The sequence below is a fragment of the Carya illinoinensis genome, chromosome 3 (assembly GCF_018687715.1).
Source record: "Carya illinoinensis cultivar Pawnee chromosome 3, C.illinoinensisPawnee_v1, whole genome shotgun sequence".
Classification (NCBI taxonomy): Eukaryota; Viridiplantae; Streptophyta; class Magnoliopsida; order Fagales; family Juglandaceae; genus Carya; species Carya illinoinensis.
Genome location: NC_056754.1, coordinates 16,539,654 through 16,567,474, shown reverse-complemented (window position 1 = coordinate 16,567,474; position 27,821 = coordinate 16,539,654). Strand labels below are relative to the sequence as shown.

Genomic DNA, 27,821 nt, shown 5'->3' with positions numbered 1-27,821 from the left:
TTGAAGAAGAAAGTTGATTCTAGCATAAACTTGTGGAGGATTTTGGGTTCCCTCGAAGCAACCAATTGTTCTATCTTTCCTACTATTATTACTATATACATAACACTCTTCCTCTCCCCTCCCTTTCTTATTCTTCCGATTCGAAGTTCTTGTTCTCTCATCCTGATTCCAAGGATCCTAATTTGAAGTTCACATATATAATTTCTACGGGATGTTGCATGTATAATTTCTTTGAATCCCCCATTTCAGTCTAGCTCTGTCTCTGGGAAGATAAACTTGCACTCCAATCCGTATCTCTTTGCCTTTACCTTCTTATATATATATATATATATATATCGGTATCTACGTGAAGGAATCTTCAAGGGCAGCCATGGAGGAAACCAAGGTTGGGGTTGACGTGGAATTGTACACGGCTCTTGCACTCCAAACAATTTCTCAACACTTTTGCTGTTTGCGTGAGGCACTCATGGGTTAGATTCACCAGTTACCCAAACCTTAACACTTGATTTCCCTCATTCTATTTCTATCTTGTACTTGCTATTATATTGAGAAGTTTTAATTTACTAATTCTCACATTTTTTCACTAATTATCCAAAGGATTCTTAAAAAATTATGCACGCAAAGGAAATGGGCTTGACTCGAAATTAGGTAAGATGGTTCTAAAAATGGTTTCTTAATATTCATTGTTGGTACTGAAATTTAAAAGTGCCCGTACATTATCCATCTAAATGTTGCTTCTCATGCACTGTTCATGTTAGGACTTTTTTATTCTTTGAATTGGGAAATCTTCTACGCATGAATCATCCTCCTCAATGGATGCCTTAGTTTTGCTCAAAACAATGTCATAGAAATCCATGCAGACCCTTTTTTTTTGGCTCACGTGGCATCTTCATTAATTTGTTTACCAATCAGGTTGCAAATTGGTTTATTAATGCAAGGACCCATCTTTGAAAGCCCATGGCTAAGGAGATGTACAAAGAAGAGTTTGGCGAATCAGATTTGAAGGGGCTGGGGGATAGTGATCGGTGAGAGCAATGCCAACTGTTTTTTCACATAGAGGGAGGAGGCCGACAGTGGGGCACAGAGGAGAGGCACATGACTTTTATGTTGGCTCAATCTTCTGGCATCGCATTTTGGGAGATATTCTTACTCTGAAATTGTGATCAGCTGCATGTTGTTTTATTCTCAATGTAGCTGAAATCTGCACATGCCAATAGTTTAATGGCTAGTATAAAACAATATTAGACACCCGACCGACTCCAAGTGCACTCTATGATTTTACGGGCTTTGCTACCGAGCTGCCTACACTGCACATTATACATATTTTAGACTAAGTTTGGATATAAAAAATATTTCATCTCATCTCATCTCATTTAATCGCAATAATTTTTTTAAATGTTTGCAAAAAATACAATAAACTATTCAACTTTTTTAAATTTTATAATAATAATAATATTAAAAAATAATATTTTAACAATATATATATATATATATATATTTTTATCTCAACTCAACTCACTATCTAAACCTTCCCAAGAGTTTTGATGTTTACAAATAAGTGTGTTTATTGAGAGATCTATACTAGATAAATTTGTTTCATATAGAAATATGGTAATGATTTATACAAGTTTTAAATCTACAAGGCTGATGCAATCTCTTTGTAAAACAATATACTCTACCATAAAAATATATAACCAAAACTTATTTTGTTTTAGTGGAACATACCTTTTTGCAAAGGGTCTACATGAAGGTTGCACAACTTAAACTTGTAGCTAGTATTAAGACTCATACTAATAGTGTTAAAACAATGCAATAAACAACCACAGTTCACACATTTAGGATTAGTTTGGTTGTTAGAATACAATGAGCTTAATTCAGTTCAGTCTAATTTTAAATTGAGTCTAATATCCAAACATACCACTTCCAAATTATTAAATTGGTCTCAATTTAAAACCTATTTATACGTATAACCTACAATCTTTTTTAACTTTCCATAAATAGTACTAAAATCATCTTAGTTGAGCCTCACAAAACTCATTCCATCTTCTCAACTCATAAAGAATTGAGTTTAGCTGAACATCCAAACACAACTTTAATAGATAAAAGAACAACAAAAGTAACATTGTGAGACTTACACGGGCACAAATTAACAGGAAATTAAACGCATGCAAATCATTTCTCATGAAAGTAATAGAGCCCGCCCCTAACCAACATTTTCTAAAAAATTACCAACCTTTTATGGTAGCTGCTAGACCAGCAATCAATCAAGCAAAATAAAGAGGCAAGAATCGAAGTCGGAAGATTCATCTACTTGTACTGCATGCCCCCTAAGCAGTAAGCATAATATATATGGGACAGTTGCGTCGAGCATAATGTGGTAGGAAAAGTAAGTCTTTTAATTCCTACCACACTTGCGTGTGTGGGAGAGGAAACTCCAAGAGAGTGGTACTACTGTTTAATTGGTCATGCATGGCTGCAAACAAGGCATCCTAACATTGTCCATATCAAGTTGCGTGGATGACCGACACACACACAAGTGAGCTTGTGCCCCTCTGTACACCCTCTCCTTTGTCCTGAGCACCACCATTATTGAGAATGTTACCCCCCACACACAGTCCAAAAATACACTTACAATTAAGTCCATAAAACCCTATGCAAATGACATCCATAAACAATTAATACAAGCCAACAAGAGCAGACCATGACATTAATCCGACCATCGTCTTTCGAGAGCACCCTTTCAAGCATGCTCTAAGGCCATTCTGTGTCTATTCATGTCGGCTTGATTAAGATAATTGTCATATTTACAAATTCTTTAGTCCTACAAAGGTGGAAAGACATATAAAGATATCATGTTTTACCATTCTCGATAATGGTAAAACATGGATTTATACCCAAGTGACCAAAATAGCATTGAAACTATGCAAACAAGCTAGATTTCAAAAAGCATCATAATTGTGTTTAATTTTATATATAGTACTTGTCTTTCTCCTATACCTCATGCATTTTCTATAGAACCAAACAATGAGTGAAGACCCTTACTGGCTTTAGAGATCATGAAGTGACAGATGGCTGTTCACCTCCATCCGAAGTGGGGCAAAGTCGTAAAAAGGATTGAGTGGAGCTAGGATCAAAAGGTTAGGTCATTTGCTGCAGTCGAGGGGCCCTAGATTAATTTATGTATGTATGTAGTGCATGCTGTCAGAGAACGCGGCTAAGAATGAAAAAATTGCCTTTACATCAAAACCAATGAATTAGCTAGTGCTCAAGGTTGGTGGGCTGTACCTCACGCAAGGTGGCTGAAATAGAGTTTCCATGGACCGGACCCATATGGACATGTGGGGGCTCGTAAATAGGGCTCAAGTACTACTGCTATATATATATATGCACCAGGGGCCCGATTTCTTGGAATATCTCACACTCGTTTAGTGCTGGGAACAAAGGTTTGGATAAGGATCGTAACGTTGTTTAATCCTCGAGACAAAACTCAACTAGGACCCGTATTGCGCACTTCGCTCAGAACCACAAAAAGAGGGGAAAAAAAAATCACTTCCTTTTTTCGTCCCAAATTTTCACATATCAGCTTAGATATTTAAGTTTTGAAAAATGATTTTTTCAGAATGTATAACTCTTGCACACCTCTTCTTTTAGTTAAATCTGAGATCTATATGATTTTTTTTTTTAATTATAGACTTAAATTTTTTTTTAGAATGAGTGCGCAAATCTTTCACATATTAAAACTGTATATAATATTTCTCTCAGCATTACTATAGGTTTTTATACTAGAGGCATTGAGATTCACAAATTATATATATAAAGTGAAAATTTCGAATATTATTGCTCAACAATCGCTCTCTCTATATATAATTATATGAGTGGCTCTATAACCTCACGTGCGGGATCCCGACAGTGAAATTTTTGTTTCATGTATTTTTTCATGTTTTTAAATATTTAAAAAAAAAAATCACAACATTATTAAAAAATACTTTCTTAATCTTTAAGTTATAAAAATATATTTTTACATTGTCGGGACCCCAATCAGGATCCCCCATGTACCGCTTTAGTATTTCTCTAATTATATATATTATATATTTTAGGAGCTTCTTGCTATGCTAAGAATTTTCAATAATATTCGATCTACTTTTAAAATGTAATATTTCACGAGACAGATCAAATGTAATTCCATAAGCTAGGAAGATTCTTGGTCTCTGATGGAAGGAGTTCATGTTGATCGAGGTATGTAATGACTCCTATTGTGTTATTCTTCTTCCCATTACGCCACTCTTATTAAGAGAAGTATTATATTTATAAAGATATTATATAAAATAAATTTATAAATTAGCGTGGTAATTCATGTAATTCGTTAAATTTATTTTATAATAAAAATAATTTTACAATCTAATGTACAACTTCAATTTGTCATGTCTAGTTTTCGAATTTACTTTTTTATAATCCTTTTATGTCTAAATATTTCTCAATATATAAAGGTATTTAGTTATTTGAAGTAATTACTTTACTTTTAGGGATGGGTCATTCTTGAACATATGACCTTCGATTATTTGAAAAAAAAAAAAAAAAATTACTTCACTTTTATTATGTCAAGAAATTCAAGTATTTTTTGGAACACTAGTGCATATATAAAATTATATGTTTTGGAACATTATGACATACTGCATGATTATATCACGTCAATTTATAAATTTAATTTTATGAAATATTTTTATAGTTAATTAGTATTTGCCTTATTCAAATAAGTACTTCAATTTTATTATGTCGTGAAATTTAATTAATTCATTATAAGAAAAATGACAAATTATATACGATAAGAATAATTATTTGTAACTAAAATATATTTATTTTGACAAAAAATAACCATTTTTAATAAAAAATAATTGGTAACAATTGAGTCTAAATTTAAAGAATGTTTTGAAACACTTGTGCATATAATTATATATATATATATATATATAATGTGTCATGCGTACGTACTCGGATATGGTATTCTCGATCAGAAAGTTTTCTATCACGTAACACCCGCACAAATTATGGTCGACATGTAAACAAAATGAGAAATATTTTTTACAGTTGGCAGATGCAGTCGGCTGTAAAAAAAATTAATACGGGACCTATATGAAAAAAAAAATTATTTTTATAATTTTTTATAATTCATGTATATCTTCTTGAATATAAAAAAATTTTTTTATAATTTTTTTTTATTCATTCTATATAGCTGACTGCACGCTGATTGTATGTAGCGATTGTATATAGCAAAGTCCAAACAAAATTATCGAAAAAAACGCCGCAAGACACAAAATAAATAAATAAATAAAAATTTAAGGCTGAGAAAATTTGTCTAAGACATGATGAACCTTTTCCCTTTACTTCAGAAAGTCACAATGTACGTATGGTTTACGAATCGAAAACACAAGGTCGACATGTGGCCCTCCAAATATATAGACAGGTTGTACTATAATGCCTTGGGATTCGAATTATTATAAGAGTGCAAAACTAAAAAATTCTTTTGTTGACTTTGTCAAGAAAAATTAATATTTGTGGTTAAATTTTTATAATTAAAAAATTATTTATGACTTATTTTAATTAATTAAAAATAATCATTTTATTAAAAATAACTAGTTATAAATAAACAGTTTTTTTTATAATACAAAGACCACCTTAACTTCTTATTTTCAAGATAAAAATTTAAGAGGAAATATAATTATAAATTAAGATTATATATATAAATATATATATCTTTTCTTTTATTTTTAAATAAAGGGTGCAATAGGGTGATACGAGTACTTCACAAAAAGTCATCCATCCTAATACTATTCTCATTTAAATATTTTTAACTGCAGAATTCTTATGGAATCTAATACATTAATGCTGGTGGGATCGTACCCAAATTAACATTATATATATACACAAATACTTCAAAAGCTTAGAACAAAATTCGAAGTGAATAAAGCTTAGAAGCATATTTCTAGAAGGAGTACTATCTTATGAGGTTGTTGATCAATTCCTAGAAAATGTTCTCTCTCAAATCTAACATTTTTGTTTGCGCTCAGTTTAAATTAAAAGAGACTCTCAACTTATCTTATCTTGTAATTATAATTTTTACATATTGCTATATAAAATATAATAAATACAATTCAATTTTTTTAAATTTCAAAATAATAATTATATTAGAATAAAATTTTATTTAATTTTCATCTCAACTCATCTTTATTTATTATCCAAACCTAACATAAATCAATCATTTTAAATGTCTGTGCAAGTAGGGATCGACAACATGCAAGACAGGGCCACTGATTAGATAATCACCGGCCTGTGCGTTCCATGTGATTTTCGTACATTACCATAATCGTGATCAACGTACCAAAGAGATTAATGCAGCCCCACCAGTCTAGAACGAGATAGATAACGATCTCCCTCCATGATTAATCAAACAAGAATGATATAAATACATCATTTATACATGATGAAAAGGCTAAAGGCATATATATTATATGCATGCCATGATCAATTATACTGTGATATATAGCAGAAATACTCCGCAGAAATACTTCTTGGGATCTGTTGCAACGTTTGATGAAATGAAGATATCTGAGCCATTGATACCAGATCGATCGATGGGCCGGGAATCAGGTGTGATTTAGGAGGCCCCGTGAATCAGCTTGTTAATTGAATATGTTTAGTACTGTTCCTTATTTTTAACACTTTTAGTGCTGAACAACGATCCTAGCCAAGCTAAACAGAAAAATGCAAGACTAGTCGTGATCGAGCTTCTTTTTGGGATACTGATCATCAGCAGGAACCGATGGCGGTAGATAATTCATGTTGCGCGCGGCAATTCCTGCATGCCAGGCTAATGCCCCCAAAAAAGATTTCAGAAGCAAAAGTACGAGTTCCATTAGAAGACAATGTGATAAGCCCCCAACTGGATAACATTGTCATGCAAAATATGGTACAGTAGAACACAATGATGTTGACCCTGCATAAGACCATTCTTTTCAAGAAAAAAAATGGCACCAACAGATTCACGTCACACTCAACCAGTACATCACAATATTTCTTAATTAGTATCTAGCTAGCTAGAAAGTATCAAGTACTATTCTTTCTGCCTATATAAGAGATCGATCTAGGAGAAGATGCTATGCAGAAAAGGGGATTGATTTTATCATATATCAAAAGACTCTAAGATGTCTGCATGCAAGCGCTGCCTTCTTCTTGTGGCTTTTGTGTTGCTTTGCTTCACATCTATCACGGTTAGAGGTAAATTCTTTGCTATATTAATATCTATAGTCCATCTGATACTCCTACAAACATCCCAAAGAGCAAATTTGCTAATTAATTTACTGCTTTTGGGTCTCATGTTTTTTTTTTTTTTTTTTCTGTAGCACGGAGTTTGCAAGCGGCTACTAATGAAGCTCCCAAAGTTCACGTAGATCTGTCTACACCAAAGCAAGATGGGGTTGGGGATAGTGATGATAATATCTTGGCTATGGATTACACTCCAACAAAGAAGAAGCCTCCGATCCATAACTGATCAGATTTACCCATCTTTTGTTGAGCAAATGTCCTCAAGTACTTTAGCTCCTACTTATTTACTACCACTTAAAGGTTTTTGGGTGTGTATACCGTATACGTTTGCTCACGAGGGCGGGATAGAAAAATTTTGGAAATTATGTTTACTAAAAATGTAAGCCAAATACAGATAACCAGCTACCTGCAGCTAGGATCGATCAAATGTCAATAGGCGTGCAAGTTTGGTACTTTATGGCCGGAAGTACGTAATTTTCGTTGAAAGGGGTAAAAAATTGACTTTGATATGCTTGATTTGTAAGTACTTCCGACTTCGTGCTGGTTTAGTCACAAATACATATGTCGAGTTCTCAAAATACATACATACATATATATATATATATTGGTCTTCTTTTTAACTGAATTTAATTCAAATTGCAACTATATATAGGAAATTAATTAAGTGAATGCATATATAGTACGGTGGTGTAGCCGGTACTTATAATTAACTTTTCACTTGGATTTGGAAAGTATTTTATCTTATCATTATAACTGTTTCAAATTTTCCGTAAAATATAATAAGCAATTCAACTTTTTTAAATCTCAAAATAATAATAATAATATTTTATTCAACTTTCATTTTTCATAAAAAATAATCTTATTTCATCTTATTTCTGAATGCAAATCAGCCTGATAAGTACGGACGATGAATATTTCTTTTTCCAGCCTCTATCTGATCGGACGTCGCCTTTGAAGTTTCTTCGCGCGGGAGGCTATCTAACTCAACCGATGTTGATATATATTAAATTAAGTGTAATTAATGACAATTGCTTGTGCAATGTGCATGCAACTACGGCTACGGATAATCAGTATATATACTTAGACAATCTACACGCACATACATACATACATATAAATATATATATATATATATATATGTGTGTGTAACAAATGATTTATAGAAGTGTTAACCAGTGTTTTAAATACCGTACCATACCGACTAGGTATTATACTTGTTTTGTACAGGTTCAAATACCGGCAGATATTTCGGCCTGTACAGGCCGGTATTTCTGCTTTTACTTTTTTTTTTTTTTATTTCTTCACATTACAAACTCATTTTTTAACCCTCAATTCAAATCAGACTATTTATAATTTATATATATGTATAATTTATTCATATATAAATTATTATTTTAAAATATAATTGTTATATATTGACTATCTCGAAACGGTACACGAAATAATACTGATACCAAAATATTTCATTTCAGTGTCTTGATCGATCACTATAAGAAAAACAGGCTTTTGTGACCAATTAATAGCAACGAAAAGATTATTAGTAACCAAAATTGGTTACTAATAATCTTTTCGTTGCTATTAATTGATCGCAATTATCTATTTTTCTTGTAGTGGATACGGCATCCGGTATAATATTCAAAACATTAGTGTTAACTGGTTTGAACTATATACAGTACTGCTTATAACAGCTTGTACAGCTCAAAGATCATGCATATATGCATGGTTAATTAACTAATACATGTGTCATTATGATGATCAGCTATTAAATAAGTGGAAGTACTGGAAGTTGGTAAAATCCCATGCAAGTCGGTAATTACTTGTTTTGATGGAAAACGTCCTAGTGCCGCGCGATCAAGAAACTAATTAAATTAGTGGTTACCGGCCAGTTTGCATTATATATGAGCACCAATATATAATACGTTATATTTTTCAAATGATAGCAACAAAAGTCAACGTTGATACACTCGGCCTGGAAACTTTATGCAATGAAGAAAATAAAATTTGTTGACTTATTAATAAAGCTTAGCTAGGCGCTCTGTTACGAGCTTTAAGGATCAAGACTTGATAGAAAACATACAATAGCTAGCTAGGTTCATAATTAAGTCAATTATTCCATCTTAATTAGGTGGGGGAAATTTGAAGGAACTTAGGCATTTGTCTTTCCATATGTCCTCTCTCTCTCTCTCTCTCTCTCTCTCTCTCTCTCTCTCTCTCTCTCTCTCTCTCTCTCTCTCTCTCTCTCTCTCCCCTTTGAATTTAGGAAATTGAGGCGTGCATTCAAGTACTGCAACTTGAATATATGGTATAAAGGTCTAACTAGGCTTTTGTGGTACTTGATAGTTAACATATATGGTATTATAAGGCAACGGATCTAAGTGGTAAGACTATATATATAAATTATTAAATCTACTTAATTCTTAACATCGGCTTAAGTTTTTGAAAAATATATAGTGATTTCACATGGTATCAAAATAAAAGTACTCCTGAATTCGAACTTTGATCAAGACTCTATACTCTATCCTATTTAATTAAAATATTTTGCATATTGAACCTACCTATTGAAGAGGAGTTTGGCTCACACTCCCCGGCCCCTTTCCCACCAATTTAAATTTTGTGAACAAGTGATAATTTCACACTAAATTCAAACATAATTTTACACTAATTAACTATTCCATATAGAAATTGAATAATTAAAAAATAGGCATCTTAATTAGTATTATTAAGCACTTCTATAGAGATATTCCTTTCATTATAGCTAGGCAAACTATATAAAATACAATATATGAGGTAGACTTAACTTATAATGTCTGGGTAATATTATGTATTGGCATAATTAATTTAATTTTTAAGAGTCTTAGAATATAAATAGGTGATGATCAGATGATCTAGAAGTTATCAATATATATTCTGGCCTGATCCACAACCGATAGTCATTTCAATTACTCGAGTAGATAACAAATATTCATGCCAAAGCTTATGATATTCATGATCGATATCCCATGATCAATATTAAGCTTGGATTACCTAATTAACTAGTTGACCTAAACTAGGTACTAACGAACCAATTGCAAGCCGACTTGTTGATGATGACGACGATATATATCGGCAGTACTATAGTTCGACAGAATTATTTCCTTTGATCGATCGATGATCAGTTGCAGGGGTGATTTCTAAATCTACCCATTGGTAATTTGGTATAACCTATAGAAACGCACAACAAAAGTTAGAAACCACCCCAGGCCCTAGCTAGCTAGCTACGGAATATTTATTATTAACCCATAGATTAATGCAGGTGGGAGGGGGAGGGCCGGGTATTTAATTTCATGATCTAGCTGCATGTGTCATCGGATCAATTTCTTAGCAACTGTATTGTTCATTTTTATTGTAAATAACTCATCATAAATATTCATTTTTATTGTAGTAAACTAACTCCGAGGGAAATTGTACAAGATGTAAATTGTAAATTTTAAAGTGGCACATTATCTCCAAAGAAGACATAATTAGTAAGCACTTTATCTCATTGAAGATCCATCCCCCCCCCCCCCCCCCCCCCCCCCCCCCCCCCAAAACAAAAATAAAAAATAAAAAAAAGGAAGTCCAATTGCAAAATAAAGCTAGCTTTAGTTTCTTTCAGTTATTTTCATAGAAAGTTGACCTAGATACACGGCTGCAGGAAATAAAAGCAGGCCACTCAACAACACACATGATGATCAATATATCATGTTTCAAGCCTAAGATCCGGCCTGCTTTTTCTTTAAATTCACATATTTCGACTGCATACAAAGCATGCATGGTCAGCTCGATCGTACCGGCCATAGTGCTAATTAACGTACTGCACGTCCATGGCTGCTGACTGAAGAAATTACGCACTAAACCTCCCGACCCCTACTAGCGCGCTAGCTATATATATAGCTAGATCAGATATCATGAGATGAAGTTTGAATATGAATGAGATCATAATTATGCATGCACGCTTACCTTTTAAGCAAACACTCAACCAGCAGGCCGACCCTCAAAGCCATCTTTGATCTGCTTGTTGCAGTAGTACTATACTACTAGATCATCATCTGCTTGTACATGAGGTCAGAGAAATCTAATATAAAATAGAAAAGAGTTTCAATATATCTCGGGAAATTATGTAATAAACATGGTACAACTCTTTGAGTACGTGGCCTTGAGCAAGTGAATTAAAAAGGACTGGATCAGGAACTTAAGGTGCATGGTAATTTCGGAGTCGCAAAACAAATATATATATATATATATATAGAGTACTTTGTCTCTGATCATCTGTACTGTCGTAGAATTATCAAAATAAACATCGGGATGCGTAAAATTTTGGACTGCAAGAATTATTACGTACGTTTAATTATGTCCCTTAATTTAATTTTAATTAATTACCACTTTTGTTTTTGAATTAAAAACAGAGTCGTCACTTGCATTGTGATCTATTTTCCTAAAAAAGGACGAACGGTGCTAATTAATTACAAGAAAAAATATATATTTCATTCACATATAAATTTTTCTTATTATTCTAACGAAGTACTCATGAGTTCCATGTTCAAAATAAAAGTACGGTATAATTGAGAAACTAATACAAAGTAAATATTTTGAACTAAGAACAAATATTTTGGGAAAACAAACGTCCATGCATGTGGCAAGGGATAAAAGGTTTGTTGGCATGCAGGCTTAATTTTCTTCCTGGGAAACATTTTCCCACGTCAAATCCCATCAGTAATTTTCGTCCTTTTCGCTAGTTTCATCTCTAATTCTTTGTCTTTAGCTTTAAGCCTTGTTTAGCAAGATAAACCATGTTTAGTGTATGCATTTTAGGGACAACGCAGGTCCACACAGCAGATGATCCTTCGCCCATCCCACGTGATTTTTGTAACACAACAGTATAGATCGCCTTATCTGAAAAGGATTGTAGCCCCACTTGTGTCGGGTTTTCTCCCTCCGTTCATTAATGCATGGTTTGTTGAATATTGATCATTAGTTGAACCTGCTGCATGATTAAATAATGCAATAATTAAGAAATCAATGACAAGAGTACTGGGCAGATTGTTGTACTGGCCGCACCATTGCAAATTATCTTCTGATCTGGAGGACATTTTTCCCCATGCCTTGCTGCTATTCGGCATTCGCTAGCTAGTTACATGCATACACAAACATGATTATATATATGTGTGTGTGTGTGTATATGCTTTTGTGTCAGGAGCAAGCTAGCAAACTAGGGTAATGTATTGCCATGTGCTTGTCAGTACAGGGTTATGAATACTGCTTCGGGCTGGCCGGAGAATAGGTATTAAGGGAATCCCATAGCTCTGGTACGTCTGAAGCACTCTGTTCCGAATTTACAACTTCTTCAATGACTGATTAATAGCCTCATGAAGTGAATTAATCTAAAGGGTTAAACCTAGCATTTGATCAGGCCGTCCTTTACTTCAAAATTAATTGCATCATGCATGTATCGTGCATCAAAGCCAATGAAAGCATGTTCATCTTAAGAATAAAAAAATTAAGTCAGTTGATGGAAGAAACACGAATACCAAACCCAGAACCCCATCCCACCCTGGTTTAACGACATTGGAATTAATTATAAGGAGTCTTTTTAACTACAATTGTCGACTAATAGAAGAAAAAAAGGAATACAAACAAAATATGCACCTTTCAAGGGGAGACAAAGTCAGAACCCTGGCCTCAAACTGGTTAGTATGCCAACAGCTCTTGCATTTCTTGTCTTTGATGCAACCTGTTTTCTAAGCAGCACGATGCTATCGTTTTCAGGCTAGACAGAAGGAGACATTGAAGTGAAGGCTTGTTAGATCACCATATTGGTCACGCACATATCCCATTACGCAACTCGATCGTCGAAATGTCTAGCTAAATAATAAGTACAAGTTTGCGTGTCTATATAAGGGAGTAAAATGAAGAGGCTCCATGCCAAAAAAAATTAGAGATTGAATATTGTTCAAAAATATAGTTTAATTAAGATGGCTGCAGTTTCATGCAAACGCCAGCTTGTTCTTGTTGCTTTTATGTTGCTTTGCTTTTTCTCTGTTGGAGCCAGAGGTAATCTCCTCTCCCTATCCAATTAATTAAATCTCAACTTTAAAACTATATATATATATATATATTTGATTCTTAAATACTTGTTCTGGTAGCAGCACGCAGTTTACGGGCGATCACAACAAGCCATGAATCTCAGACGAACCTGATGCATGATGATAAGTTTTCACCAAAAGAAGATAGGGCTGCAGACAGCGATGATTTAGTGGCCGCTGCGGATTACACACCTGCAAGAAGGAAGCCTCCAATACATAACTAAAATGAAAATTATTAAATATTGTTCGACAATCTTTGCTTTATTAATAAATTACTTGTTTTTCCTATATATTGCAGTTTGAGCTAGCGCATAAGTAGGTCTATATATATAGTTCATGGAGAAATGAAAACTTCCAATTTAAAAAAAAAAAAATAATAATAATATGGCTTGCATGTAAAAATGTAAACGCGAAACATGCTAGTTGTATATATATTTATGGTCTATATATATACATGGACCTTTTGTAAAGTAGCTAGGGTTTCCGAAAGGTTAATTTATATAGATCAGAAAATTCTGAATGTTGCATGCATGCTACACCTATGGATTTGAACAAGGATTTGTTAGTCATTTGTATGTATATATAAGCTAGCAGTGTCGCGATGAATATGGAATGGACCGATGATTGATAATATATAAAATATTATTACCCAACTGGTAATATTTTATTGAACAACCAACACATGAATAAAAACTTGCAAAATCCTGCTAACGTTGCAAACAGCAGCAATATTATATGGAATTAAACCATCGTACATACGTAGTCATGATATCACAGACGCTTGGACCATAAAGTATCGATCTCTCAAACAAGGCACCATATAATATATAGAGCCCAATCCAAAGCAGCTCTCCTTGCCAGCTACCATCACCAAAGCATGCATGTTATCATGAGGGAGAATCGACAGAATTAATATCATTGATCGAAGGAGATTCTAGCAAGCAGCTTGCATGTAATTTTATTGGCCATACATGAACTAGCTAGCACATTAATCAATCACAAAGTGGACAGGACAATTCACAACTAAGCTCCAGTTCACAAAAGTCTAATAGCCTGATAGCATATAACTCGGTTCTCCAAATAGAAAATTTAGATTCGAAACCCCTCACCCGACCTATATATATAAAAAATAAAGGAAAACGATCCGCGAGGTTCATTAAAAGCATTAAGTTTTTGCATGCACATTAATATTATATGACATGCTTATATTAATTGGCCACCTCCAATCTTATTAGGAAGGGTGCAATCCTAGTTTTGCTTTCCAACATAAGTTGCACATATAAATTAGTAATATATATATATATATATATAAACAGTGCTTGATGACCAAAAATAGGCACTTGGAAAACCCTAAAATCAAGATACCGCATATAGGGTACTCATCATGAGCAAGACCCGTCATTATACACAGTACTGTAGTGAACAAAAACTATCTATATTATTATGAGAATTGATATAGACTTAATAGGATTGTAAACGTACTCATAAACTGACGTGACTTCATGTGATTTGTTAGATATACTTTAAGATAAAAGTAACTTTACAATATTCTGACATATACTACATCAAGTCACGTCACTTGGTGGGTTTACTTTTGTGGTTAAAGTATTTCTCTATTATAATATATAGGTATATTATATATATATATACATTTATCAAACCATGTACTATGGACAATTATGAACATAACCAAAAGGTTTAAAACCTCAAAAGGCTTCTTAATTAGTGATTTGCTGATCATCTTTCTTTATTTTATTCAAGTTCGTTAGATTCATATATATTATTCCACAAATTAAACAACCGACCCATTGGGATAGCAGATAGGTACGTAGATCATGAATGCATGATACGCCCATATAGAGTAATAATACACGTAAAATCTTTTTTATAAGTGTTTATATAACCATATTTTAAATTGGGAATGTTTCGGTAAAACGATGTTACTTTTATAAATTATTCTATAAAATGAAGCTGCACGTGATCAGAATCTAAAGAGAGTTGTGTTTGTGTGTGTGTTTACAGTACTCAAGCCAGTTAACCACATTACAGAAGCATAATAGTATATTGATCTTATAGCAGAATTATGATCTCTTCTCATTTTTTATCTTATATTATTTGTAGAAAAATTCTAATGATCATCATCCTGATCATATCACACACCACATATAATTTTTTAATTTTCTTTGTCTTACCAAATATGTAATGTATAGATAATGAGTAGAAGAACTCAATTAATTTAAAAATAATAAAAATAAATAAAAAATAAATATGGTATGTCGGGTGTGTCGCTTCCTCGCAAATAATGCATGCTTTTGTAGTTACTAGTTAGTGTGACAATTAGCTACGCACGATATAGCAAGGAAGAATAGTTGAAATATTGGTTAATTGATTTCCCCAAGCTAGCAATTATAATATTATATATGCATCTAATTTATTTCAAACTAAGGATTTAGAGACTTTTGCCTTCAATTAATAAATCCAAACGGCGGGTTTGCATGACTTTGGATTCAAGTCGGATTCTAGACGCCATTTCAAAACAGATTGGATACTTGTTGTGCCAACTCTTTCCAGCTGGCCCATTATCTTTCCAGATACTAAGTCCATTAGAGCATGCATCTTCATTTTTATTTTTAAATTTAAAAAATATGCCCTTAAAATCATCTATATTGACTTATTTATATGTAATAACTTGCTACAGTTATTATTCAAACATAAAAATCACCTTTTCATTTTTCAAACTATATTTTTATTATTTTTTCTCTCCTCCCAACTCTCTCTTCTCTCTTTTTCTCCCATTTCTTTTTTCTCTTTTCTCTCTTTATTATTTTATTATTATTTGATCAAAAAATACATAATCCAATGTAGGAATTCAAAACCAATCTTCAAAATATATAATTTTATATATGAAGATAAATAATCCATTGTCAATGCTCTTAGTGCATTTGTTAGGGGTAATACCAATCTTTCCTGGCCCATTAACAAACTCAAGACAGACATGAACAAAACCGTATGTTAGTTTCACTTTTACAATGGAACAAACTCAACTGTTCAGCTCCAAAATCTTTAGATAAATAATTGCTCCGTAGACATTGTCGTGGAGGAGGATCTGACGGCGGCAACAATACATAAAGATAAAGACTCTTATGCTCCTCCCTCCAGTTAGGAATCTTCTAGTTTTCACCTTCAGCTTTTTAGGCTCTCCAAGTTGCTAATGCCTCTTGTAAGTTTGTAACGGCCTTTGGTATCTTGAACTTGAAGAGTCTTTTCTACATGGAGTTGCAATTGAAACAGCATCATTTGACCTTTCTGGTATAAAAATGGAAGTTTCAAAACAAACACGTGTACACAAATATATGCAATTTTCCTAGCCTTGGACAATTTTTTCATAGAAGAGCAAGCTAGCCTCGGCAGCAAGAACTTCCTCTTCAGAGACACACTGCACATCAGAATCTGAAATACAAAACCAACGTGCCGAGGCAGGCTCAGATTGATCATCGGGAACGAACTTGTGTAAATCAGAGCTCACACTTCTGTAAACAGTATAATGCCCACTACCGGCTCTTCCAAAGTGCTCCACAACAGAAACAAGTCGATACAAATGAGTTTCTGAAGCGACTGTCACCTGCACCAATACACTGTTAAGTAAAGAACTCAATTTTACTATTTCAACTCACTACTATTCATAAAAAACTTAGCTCAGCTCAATATCGGGACCTAAGACTAGACTTTGATGGAGCTTTTTTCTTTCGGCCTTAGTACTGACCTTGACGGGTTGAATTTCATCAAACAACAGAAATATGCCGCCCGTGTCGAGTAATGATAAAGACACAATCATTTTTACTACTCAATTTTAAATTGAGGGTATTTTTTAAAATAACAATAATGTAACTCTGTTTTACAAAAATACACTCCATTTAGAACAGAATTCAAAAAATAGTTGTAATAAACGGCTGTCTTTGTCATTACTCTGGAGTGTCAGTGAGGGAAAACGCAAGATTCAAGTATTACGCCCATGCAAAGATATTCAGCAAACCCAACCCTACCCTGTCATCAGACTGCCTATGCATGATTGTAAGCGTGGATTCTGAGCATCCATCAGTTTGAGCCAAATTGATTTCTCCTCCAACAGCTTGTACATTTGAAGTGCATTCAGCTTCATCGGAAACAAATTCTTTTGAGTTTTCGTCTCTCATTTGCCCATAAATATTATGAACCTTTCTTGTATCAAATTGCATATTGAAATTATTGAAAAGAGATTTTCGTTTTTCACATTGTAGCTTCACTTGCTTTCTTTGAAAATTTTCTCCCCAGCTCCTTATTCCCACCCCACTTGTCATGAATGGGTACAGGTCCAAGATCAAGGGAAAAGAAATATGACCCTACAATCATCAGTAGAGAAGTTAGAACTTCTTTACATAAATTTCAGAAAGGAATGTATTTGTACCGTTCCAAAAAGTTCGTAAGAACCAAAGACAACATAGTCAATAAACGGGGGGAAATTAGAAGAGCATATAGATAGAGTTGCACCAAAAATCTAAAAGCAAAGATAAAATGTCAATAAAAATACAAAGTTATTTGAAAGTTCAGTAAAAATAAATGGTCTGTCTCAAACAGTGAGAAAATTAAGGATCAAACATAACAGAAGCAAGGAAACTCGAGCACCTGAAGTTTGACTGGTTCTCCAAACATATTTATTGACACACGCTTTAGGTGAATGCATAGAATCTGCAAGTATATGATCAGGATTCAGGTTGATAGGTGTCCTTGGAATAAAATTACATAATCACACATCCAGAAGGACAGAGGGGGATGTCAGGACAGCTGCAAATCAATTACTAAAAGTAAAAGCCCACCTTTTTTGAAGAAAAATTTGGGCCGAGTAAACAAATTTGAAGGAAAAATACATGTTTCAAGTAGCTTTTAGGTTTTTCCTGCCGGCTTGTTGCCAAAAAGAAAGTCTAGTATTTGGATTTAGCTTTTCAATGCAGATTATTACAGTTATTATTGAATGAAATCGTGCCTGGTTGCATATTGTTATGCCGTTTCCAGCTGGATTTTTTTTACAAGTAGAAAAAGGCATCCATCATCACCCTGGTTTTCTAAGTAACCTCATAGATCATCATGCAAAGTAATCATCCATGTAAATATTTTAGCAGGCAGATATTGCTCCATATGTGTGGAGCAAGGATTTGATATAAAGACTTAATGAAAACCCAGGCCTTGAAAGGTGTAGTGACTTTCTGCCAGGCTGTTCCTACATTCTCATAGCAACTACCTAAAGAGAAAACCATGCCCAATTTTTGTTCACATCTGAAACCCTTTCCATGTAAACTTGATGCAGGGAAGTACTTTAGGTTTCATTACAAAAAAAGAGGGTTGAGCATGGGTACCTTTGGACTACGAGCAATGCTTAATTGCTTTAGCGTATACGAAAACTTGTTTGACCATGGTAGTGTTGCTAGATGAAGAACTCTTCGACAGTCACAGTTTTCTTGCTCACTACATCTCCGAAGTTTTTCAATCTCAGTCTGGGCAACAAATGCACAAGAACCCCAAAATTGAAAAATAGCAGTCAATTGCTTCAAGTAAAAATGTCAAAAAGACTCAACATCTACACTAACACCAGCATAGAAGTAATCAAAGGCAGTAAATAACCATGGTGATAAAAAATAAACAGAACAATGGATTAGCCAAAAGCACCAAGCCTACTCACATAAAGAAATTACCTCATTTGCCTCTATAGAGGACAAATACTTTATTCCAGCCACATGCCAACAGTGGCTGCAGTGATAATTCTCGATGTGTTCAGCAATGATGAACTGCTTCAGGCAATCCTCCAAAGTACATCCTACCATCTGTTGCACCTCAGTTATAGAAAAAAAATGGCCATGAGGACGGAAATGCAAGTGATGGCTTAAACATGCACAAGGTAAAATAGTAAAATCTTCATTGAACATACAATGGTGGCCCCATTAGCAAACACCGGTGACAGAGGCAAGCTATGAAAAGATTCAAAACTCAATGAGATCTGCAAAATTAACGAAAGAAAAATATAAAACACATGCATAAAGTCACGAGATGGAAATCGGGAGAAAGAGAAAGGTGAAAGGTCTAATTGACAGAGTGTCATTAGGATAATCACATATATAGATGAAAATATAGACAGTGAGATAACAAATTCCTTAACAAATCAAAGAAAATCAGACAGGCGTAAGGTTAAAGTCATTACAGGTTTCTATTTCATGGACACACAAAATAATCAACAGAGTGTTGGTAGGATAAAATAGCAATCCCAAGACTAGCAGATGTCATTACACATTTTGCTGATCCATGCAAAATTGAGACAGAAATGCAAATCAAATGAGCCTTCAAAAACTAAAGCCGTTTTAGACTTAATATTATTTAAGCCATGTGAACCTGAGATGAACAGCTTTGACAAGTTAATATGCTACCAAGAATTCCATCAAAAGGTCCAAGGAAGTGCTGCTGCCATCTTTCCTGCTCAGACCAATCCTCCCTCAACTTTGGGATGAGAATCCTACGACTGGAAGCAGAAACATCAACTAAAGAACATTGATTTGGAAGATAACAATCTGAAAACTCTTCTCTTAGAGAGGACAAAAGATAAAGAAAAGCTTCTGCTGCATCCTACAGAGACATGAAATAAAAAATTAGGCTTAGGATAATGCACTAAAGTTGTTAAAGCATTCAAAAGGCACCACTGCACCTGCTGAGTTGTCAGGTTAAAATTTGGGATATAATGAGCCATGGCCATCATCAGTTTACGTGGACTCAAAACAACTCTTCCTCCACCAACTTCACATAATTCTGCACGTATGGACCATTCACTACTTAAGTTAGACCTACAAGTCGCCTTTGTTAATGCAACAGTACAACTCTTCAATAACAAACTCAAAGTGAAGAGATAGCTTAAGTTTAGTGTCTTAGTAATCAGGGATTGAAGACTTATTCCAAAGTTTAGTGTCTTAGTAATCAGGGTTTGAAGACTCATTCCTGAAAAATAACTGAAATTTTTACAAAAAAAATAATAAATAAAGTTGAGTGAGAAACTAACATAACCGTCATAATCATGAAGTAACATATTTCATGGTACGGTAATCCAGGAATCAGAGCTGAATTGGAATAGTCTAACTGGAACACATGCACGCACATATATATATATATATATATATATTCACAAATCAAAAAGAGAATTATAGGGTACACTTAATCAGAAAGCCAAAAAGTTTGAGGTCAACATTATTGGATCCGTGGATTGCAGATTTCCATGACACACACACACACAATATAAGACTGAAGGGGAACGCTTGAGCACGATTCAGATAATTCACAGTACTAATTGTTACCTTCTAATAAAGTAGCCAAAGAAGCTGTAAGCGGCAAAATTGCAACTTGTCCCTCATCCTCCAATAATTCACATTCTTCTATAACCTTTTGAAGAAAAGGTTGGAAGTATAAACAGCTAGCCAGAGCCTGAAAATTTCCCAGATTCAGAAACCAAACAAGAAGAATATACTATTTTGGCTCATCCAACAGATAAAGAACAATTATACGCAGTTCGATACTTGGAAATAAAACTTTAAAAATAAGGAAAAATTAACTTAGAACCTCTTAAATTTTTTCTTGACGAAGACCAAACTAGAAAGTACAATAAAATAAAATCTCCCTCTCTCTCTCTCTTGTTTTCCTTTTCATTTTTCTCTTCTCCGTTCCAATTTTTTATAGCAACTAAACAGCATGTAAGCGAAAAAAAAAACCCCCATTATTCGAAGTAACCATACCTGCAAAATTACATTGAGAAAACAATTATTGCCAAGATTTTGCAACCCGGGAACCAACCGCAACTTCTCCGTACGACTCGTTCTCTCGGAAAATAAGCTACTCAAATCGCCCGCTTTACCGTCTCTTATAGCCAAGATCAAACCAACAACACCCAAGAGAGCAGCAACTTGAAACCCAGAAGCTGAAACCCAGTTGACATGTGACAAAGTCCTAAACCCATGTCTGAAACATCTTAGTATTGTATTAAGGCTTACGCCTCCTTCGATTCTCATTCTATTTAACCAAATATGTCAGTTTATTTGTCTCTGAGTCTGGTAAACGTATAAACACAATCAATCAGACCGGAAGGGAAACTTAGAGAGAGAGAGAGATTAGCGAATTAACAAAAAGAGAGACAGAACTTCGAGCATAAGGAATGAATTCAAGTATAAAATGGAGAAAATGAGTACTAACAAACTTAGTTCGCGGGTTATCTCCTCTCGAAAAACCCTCGGAAGATTTTCTGCACTCTGTACTTCATGGCAACCAAGAGGCAATCCTGCACCCAACAAATGTGGTTTTCGGCCCAACATTTACGGCCCAATAGCTCTAGAGTAAACTGGTCCATATGTTTGGAAAACGGAAATTTACCTAATTTTATAATTCTTAAAAAAAAAAAGAATTTTAATTGTATTTTCAACTAATTCCGTAAAATTGAGAGTTTAAGATGAGAAGTTTGAATAATGTATATTTTTTTAAGTTACGGAACCTCTCCAAGGTAGGGGGTCCTTTGGACTCATCCCTACATAATAAACCCTAATCTTGTATACCGCACTCGAAAGTTTTTCTATATAAAATTGATTAAATCGTTGGCTTTTCATTAAGGTGTGATATCAAAAATTTATTTACATCCATAAAGCGTTGAGCCTTAGACTTTGAAGAGAGTGATACTCTAAGATCAAGACTATCACCTCTGGGATTGAATAATGTATTTTTAAGTTTATTTTGTTTTAAGTTTTATAAAATTAGATTAATAAAATTTTTGATAAGATTGTAAAGTTATTTAGATAATATTTGTGTAGAGTGGTTTTTAGATTTCTGTAAAAATGTTGACTTTTATATATGTGCACATGTTGAGATTTTGAGCTCTTGATTTATAACACGTGAGATGGCTACTTCTAAGATTGAAAAGTTCAACTTTGCAAGAAGGCGAGTTGGTTATCAAAAGGATTTTGATACATGAAAAAGAAAACGACGTTTAAAAGATGTTAGATTGAGCTTGAAAAAAAATTAGTGAAAAAATCTATAACCTTTTAAAACCAAACATATTTACCCAACCTCATGGTATTTTCTAACGTATGACAATATTTCAAGTAGAGAAATAACATTTGTAGTTTTAGAATATACAATCTTTTAAGTATTTTCACTAAAAAAAAGTGGGTAAATCTTATGCCTACATGAAAAAATTAGTTTTTCAATGATAAATTTCACTTAATTTGAAAGATATTTTGTAGAACTTACACACCCTATAATTATGTATAGTATTACTCATTTCAGGCATATCAAAGATAGTGATTATATTTGACTGCATATCAAAATATAAAACATTTGAATGCTTTTGAGCTTCATATCATAAATGATAGATATCCAAACTGAAAATTAAGAGCACTGCTAAATATAGTCATAAAATGCGTAAGTATTGCATAATCATTTTGAAAAATAATGTGGTCCGCTATTAAAGAATTAAATTTTTTTCATGTGGATCTCGTATTTACTCATTTTTTTAAAAGAATTACACATTATTTACACACTCATAATTACAAATAAACATTTCTCCAAAATTAATATATAAAGAAATTGAGCTTAGTTGTTACTTTAAAGTACAAGACGATCATTTTGTTGCTAAACAAAACAACTATCGCGACCATAGTCACAGTGACACAATCCCTTCTCTTCATTCACCATAAAAACCGAAAAAGCCTTCTATCATTTTCTCAGCTCCTCTTTCCACTTCAGTCCATTGTCCATATAGTTTTTTCCTTTATTTTTTCGTTTTTATTTTATTTGGTTGAGAAATACTTAATTTATTGTCTTTCAGTTACTAAAAGAGTACACGTGTCATATCACCATACTCTTCAAACGTCGATCTACAAGATGGACCAAGAATCTTCACCATTCGACAAGTGTGTGTCTCACGCATCACACAAGCAGAGTGCAAGCTTCATGCACCACGGTCCGCCGTGAAATTACGTTGACACAATATTGTTATTCCGTGACTCCAATGACCACATGCGCAATACATATAAATTTCTTAAATTCAGATCTTCAAAATGTACCAATCCTCACTTCATTCTTGCCAATGCATGGTCCTCATGCACTGGTATATATAGTAGCTAGTATTCTTCCAATCATGCAAACAATTGATTTTTCCGATCTGTAGCTATTTCGTTACGTTTTCATTTCTCCAAACAAAAACGCAATAGAAGTGGAGCCCTCATGTGAAAAGTACTAAAACCTGTGATCACATGTCTTTTTTCTAATTGTGGTTTAAAATCATAATCAATTAATCCACCTATTAAATAAAAAGCAAACGGCCTTTAGTGATTCTCTTATTAGCCTTAACAAGGAATAAGTTCAAACCAATGGCTTCTTGTACCATTAGATTTTGCAAAATAATAGGCTGAGGGATATGAGCCATGGTTCTCCAATTGAGAAACCAAGTGTCTCTAACTCCCACCAAGTTGGGTACCCTCACACTCACACTTAGCGATCAACGGGTGATGGGACTCTTTTTAGTGTATCACTCTTTGCCCACCAAGTCAAGTGATCTCACACTCGCACTTGGAAATTAGCAAGTGATGATACTCCTTTGAGTGCATCACTCCTTGTCTTTAAAGTCGGGTGCCCACACACTCCCACTTAGCGATCAAATGATGATGATGCTCCCTTGAGCACATCACTCATTTCCTTTAAAGTCACATGCCCTCACACTTGATCTTGACGATCAAATGATGATGACGCTCCCTTAAGCACATCACTTCTTGCCCGTAAAGCTGCATGCCCTTACACTCGCACTTGGCAATCAAAACCAACACAGACAAGTGCATCCCTTTGTGATCGCCAAGTGCTAACACTCATGCTGCAACTGCCTCACACGGGCTTCCTCCGAGAATGAGCTTCTAAGCTCCACAACTGTCTCGAGTGAGTTATCTTTGAGCTTGGTAATAGCCTAAAATGGACCTAGAGGGCTGGCCAACAGGCTCCAAAACCATCTAAATGCAAGTTACAATAAATCTACAAACTATTTCTATCATGATTAACTTGAAGATTCTCAATGCCTTATTATTGAAAAAGTTGACCTTAAGCATTGCGAGCATCTATTGAGTATAAAGTCAACAACCAAGAATTAAGCCCAAGAATCAAGCTCAAAGATAAGGCAAGTTGAATGAGACATAAAAAGCAATTGTTTCATAAAGCAAGTGTGGCCAAATTACTCAAATGAAGTAAAAAGATTTCTATAAAAAGAGAGAATCTTCTTAAGTTTGGACAGACTTCGTGACACTAGAAAGACCACAAATCTTCTCTCTTCAATAACTTAACATCTCCTTCAACCTCCATAAACTCTAAAATCTACGATGCTATTGAAAGGTATGCTAGGTAAGAAGATACTGCAAAATGAGTAATATTACATACAGTCTTGAAGTGCCTAAGGGACACACAATCATTTTGAAAAAGAGAGTGGTCGATTATTAAAAAATTAAATTTTTTTTATGTAGGTCCCATATTCATTTTTTCCAAACAAATTATATGACGTCTGCATACTCTATAACTACAAAAATATCATTTCTCCTATAAAATTATTCATGACAAAGGATTTTGCCGAATCAAATCAATTAGTGTCACTCTATTTATATTTTGGATTAAACTACAGTCACCAAAACTAGGGATGAGCAGTGGGGACCTACACCCAGCCTTCGCATGGGCGGGGCAGAGATCCGTGCCTATAGATGCGAGGGGCGGGTGGCCCTGTCAGCATCTAGGCCCCAGCAGAGGTAGGGGATAGACTAGATCCAATCTCGACCCGGTTTTCCTCCACCTCGCATTAATAGATATATATCTTCTATATATAAAAAGTGTGTATAAAACGGAATTTGTTGTTTTAACGATTTTTGTTTGTTTTTCCATTAAAATTAACACCGTTCATCTAAATCCGTTCATGTACTGTGAATGTAACGAGCATATATCTCTCTCAGGGCAATTACACCCTTCTCCCACCATTAAATGCAATCGCACCCTCTCAATACGCTCAGCAATTACTACTTGCTAGCTGCAACATTTTTCTCCATCTTCTCCCAGGCCCTTTCTCCTTCCTTTACTGCACTTCTCCATTTACTGCTCGAAAAATCTCTCTCTCATACCTATACTTCCAAAAGCTCTTACCAAAACCACTTTTCTAGCCCCAAACAGTGGTTTCCCTGTAGCAAGTGAGCCCCAAAACAAATCTGACCCTTAGGATTTTTCAAAAGCTAGCTCCAAATTAAAGTGGAATACGAAATGGTTTTTGAAGCATAACGGTAACGAGAGGGCGGAAGAAGTAAAAGGGAAGAATAGGGATCGATGGAGATACAAGAGAGATGATGATGATGATGATCACTAACCTGCGCGCAATCAATTGATGTTAATCATCTAGGTTGGGTTGAGAAAATAGTATCAATATTGGTGACCGATCAATTGAGGAGATCAACAAATGATCAGTTGGAGACTCAATTTCAAAAGTGAATCTTGACCCTGCGCGCAATCAATTGATGTCGATCATCTGGGTTGGGTTGAGAAAATAGTATAAGTATTGGTGACCGATCGATTGAGGAGATCAACAGATGATCAGTTGGAGACTCAATTTCAAAAGTGAATATGTCAAGATGCTCAAGGGGTCGACGATAGAAATGGGAAAAAGACGGGAGTTCGTGAAAGTGAAGTGCAGAGGCAGCGTAAAATGAAGGGATATTATCTGTGGGTGGAACGACGCAGTTTGGAGAAAAATGAATAAACGGAGTCGTGAGCCTTTTGTCTTTTAGAGTCAACTGATGTAGCCTTAAAATGTCACAGTTTATGCTTTTAATATGTCACTTTTATTTGTATTGAACTATGCGTTTTTGGATAGAAGCTAGAGTAAAATAAAATAAAATAAAAAATAAATAAATAAATTATTTTAGTAAAATAATCCTTATAATTTTATATAATACACTATTAATCACAATTATTTTTATTATTATTCCATGGAAATCGAGTGCCGTAATGTTTGGAATTGATATTAACCCCCAAGACGACACTTTAAATATTTTACAATCGTATTATATCAGCAATGCGCATGTCAAACCAATAGATCCAAAGTTAAAAAATTGAAGAATATCAATATCAATGGACTCTGAACTCAAGAACAATAATATAAGACGTTCCACAAAATGAAGAGTAAATAGAGGTACCAAAATATGTGATTGTCTCATTCATGGACTTAGAGGCTTATAAATGATCGATTAAAAAAATAGATAATTTAATTATAATTTTATTTTAAATTAATTATCAATAAATTAACATTTCATATTTGAGTATTTAGATATTTTAGCTGTTGCAATCAAAATTAAACCAACTAAAAAGATAACGACATCATTTGGACCAACAACGTGCATTGCATGTTACTTTCATCTAGTATATATATATGTATGTATTTATATAAATTGAAAAACCTCAACCAAAAAACGACGTGGCTGGAGTTTTTTTAAAACAACCCACCGCATACCAAAACAATGTGGTTTTATGAGATGTTAAGTCCCCCCCCCTCGCATGACTCCCCCTGGCCCATTTTATCTTTGTCCTCTGAAACTCTTGAAATTCCAAATCTCTCTCTCTCTCTCTCTCTCTCTCTCTCTCTCTCTCTCTCTCTCTCTCTCTCTCTCTCTCTCTCTATCTCTCTCTCGTTTACTTCATCACTATCTATCCATCAGTTGTACACCGTCCACTCTGTTGCCAAAGGCCCAAAGGTAAGTTTTAAATCAAAATTAAATTTACTTTATTTATTTATTGATGAGTTATGGAGATTGGATGGAGAATGGGATTAAATGGAGGAGTTAGAGGATGAGATTGTGTCATTGTGAATTGTTTGCTATGGAAAATCGATTTGTGCATGTGTTTTGATGTTTATGTTATTTTTTGTATGATTTTGTGACTTTAGGGTTTCAATCAGAAATCCTTCATTATCTGTAAATTAATTTAGGATTTTCTTCCATTAATTTTCAATCAGAAATCCTTCATTATCTGTAAATTAATTTAGGATTTTCTTCCATTAATTTTTCATTTTAAGTGGATCCCTAAATTAATTTAGGGTTTCAAGAAAATCCTAAGTTACAATTGATTTGAACTTGGTTGGGTTGTTTACTAAATATATTAACTGACTTTAAAATTGAAAATTTATTTGAATACAAACAATTGATTTGAAAATTGTATTTCATATTAGTTGCTGAAAATTGTTGAATATACAATTGATGTTAGTGGTTGTGAATATGTGGTGTTGATGTTAGTGGCATGTCTTCATTTCAGATTTTTTACTATTTTGGAGAATGT

The 27,821-nt window shown here is 34.0% G+C and overlaps 1 protein-coding gene and 1 long non-coding RNA gene across 3 annotated transcripts; one reads left to right on the top strand and one right to left on the bottom strand.

Annotated features, from left to right (window-relative positions):
* Window positions 1-13,253: 13,253 nt before the first annotated feature.
* Window positions 13,254-13,941, top strand: LOC122302270. Its single transcript, XR_006240425.1, has 2 exons — window positions 13,254-13,389; window positions 13,485-13,941. It is a non-coding gene; the product is annotated as an uncharacterized LOC122302270 (long non-coding RNA).
* Window positions 13,942-16,302: 2,361 nt separating this feature from the next.
* LOC122303500 (ubiquitin carboxyl-terminal hydrolase 27) lies at window positions 16,303-21,794 on the bottom strand. Of its 2 annotated transcripts, XM_043115307.1 has the most exons (11): window positions 21,678-21,794; window positions 21,224-21,535; window positions 20,789-20,915; window positions 20,149-20,249; window positions 19,839-20,069; window positions 19,381-19,449; window positions 19,148-19,276; window positions 18,812-18,949; window positions 18,084-18,146; window positions 17,465-17,800; window positions 16,303-17,043 (listed from the first exon to the last, which is right to left on the bottom strand). In XM_043115307.1, the coding sequence occupies exons 2-11, from the start codon at window positions 21,494-21,496 to the stop codon at window positions 16,786-16,788; spliced, it is 1,725 nt and encodes a 574-aa protein (XP_042971241.1). In that variant the 5' UTR covers window positions 21,497-21,535; window positions 21,678-21,794; the 3' UTR covers window positions 16,303-16,785. The 2 variants fall into 2 exon arrangements, with proteins under 2 accessions (XP_042971241.1, XP_042971242.1); XM_043115308.1 differs by lacking the exon at window positions 18,084-18,146 and having other exon boundaries at window positions 21,224-21,744.
* Window positions 21,795-27,821: the final 6,027 nt, after the last annotated feature.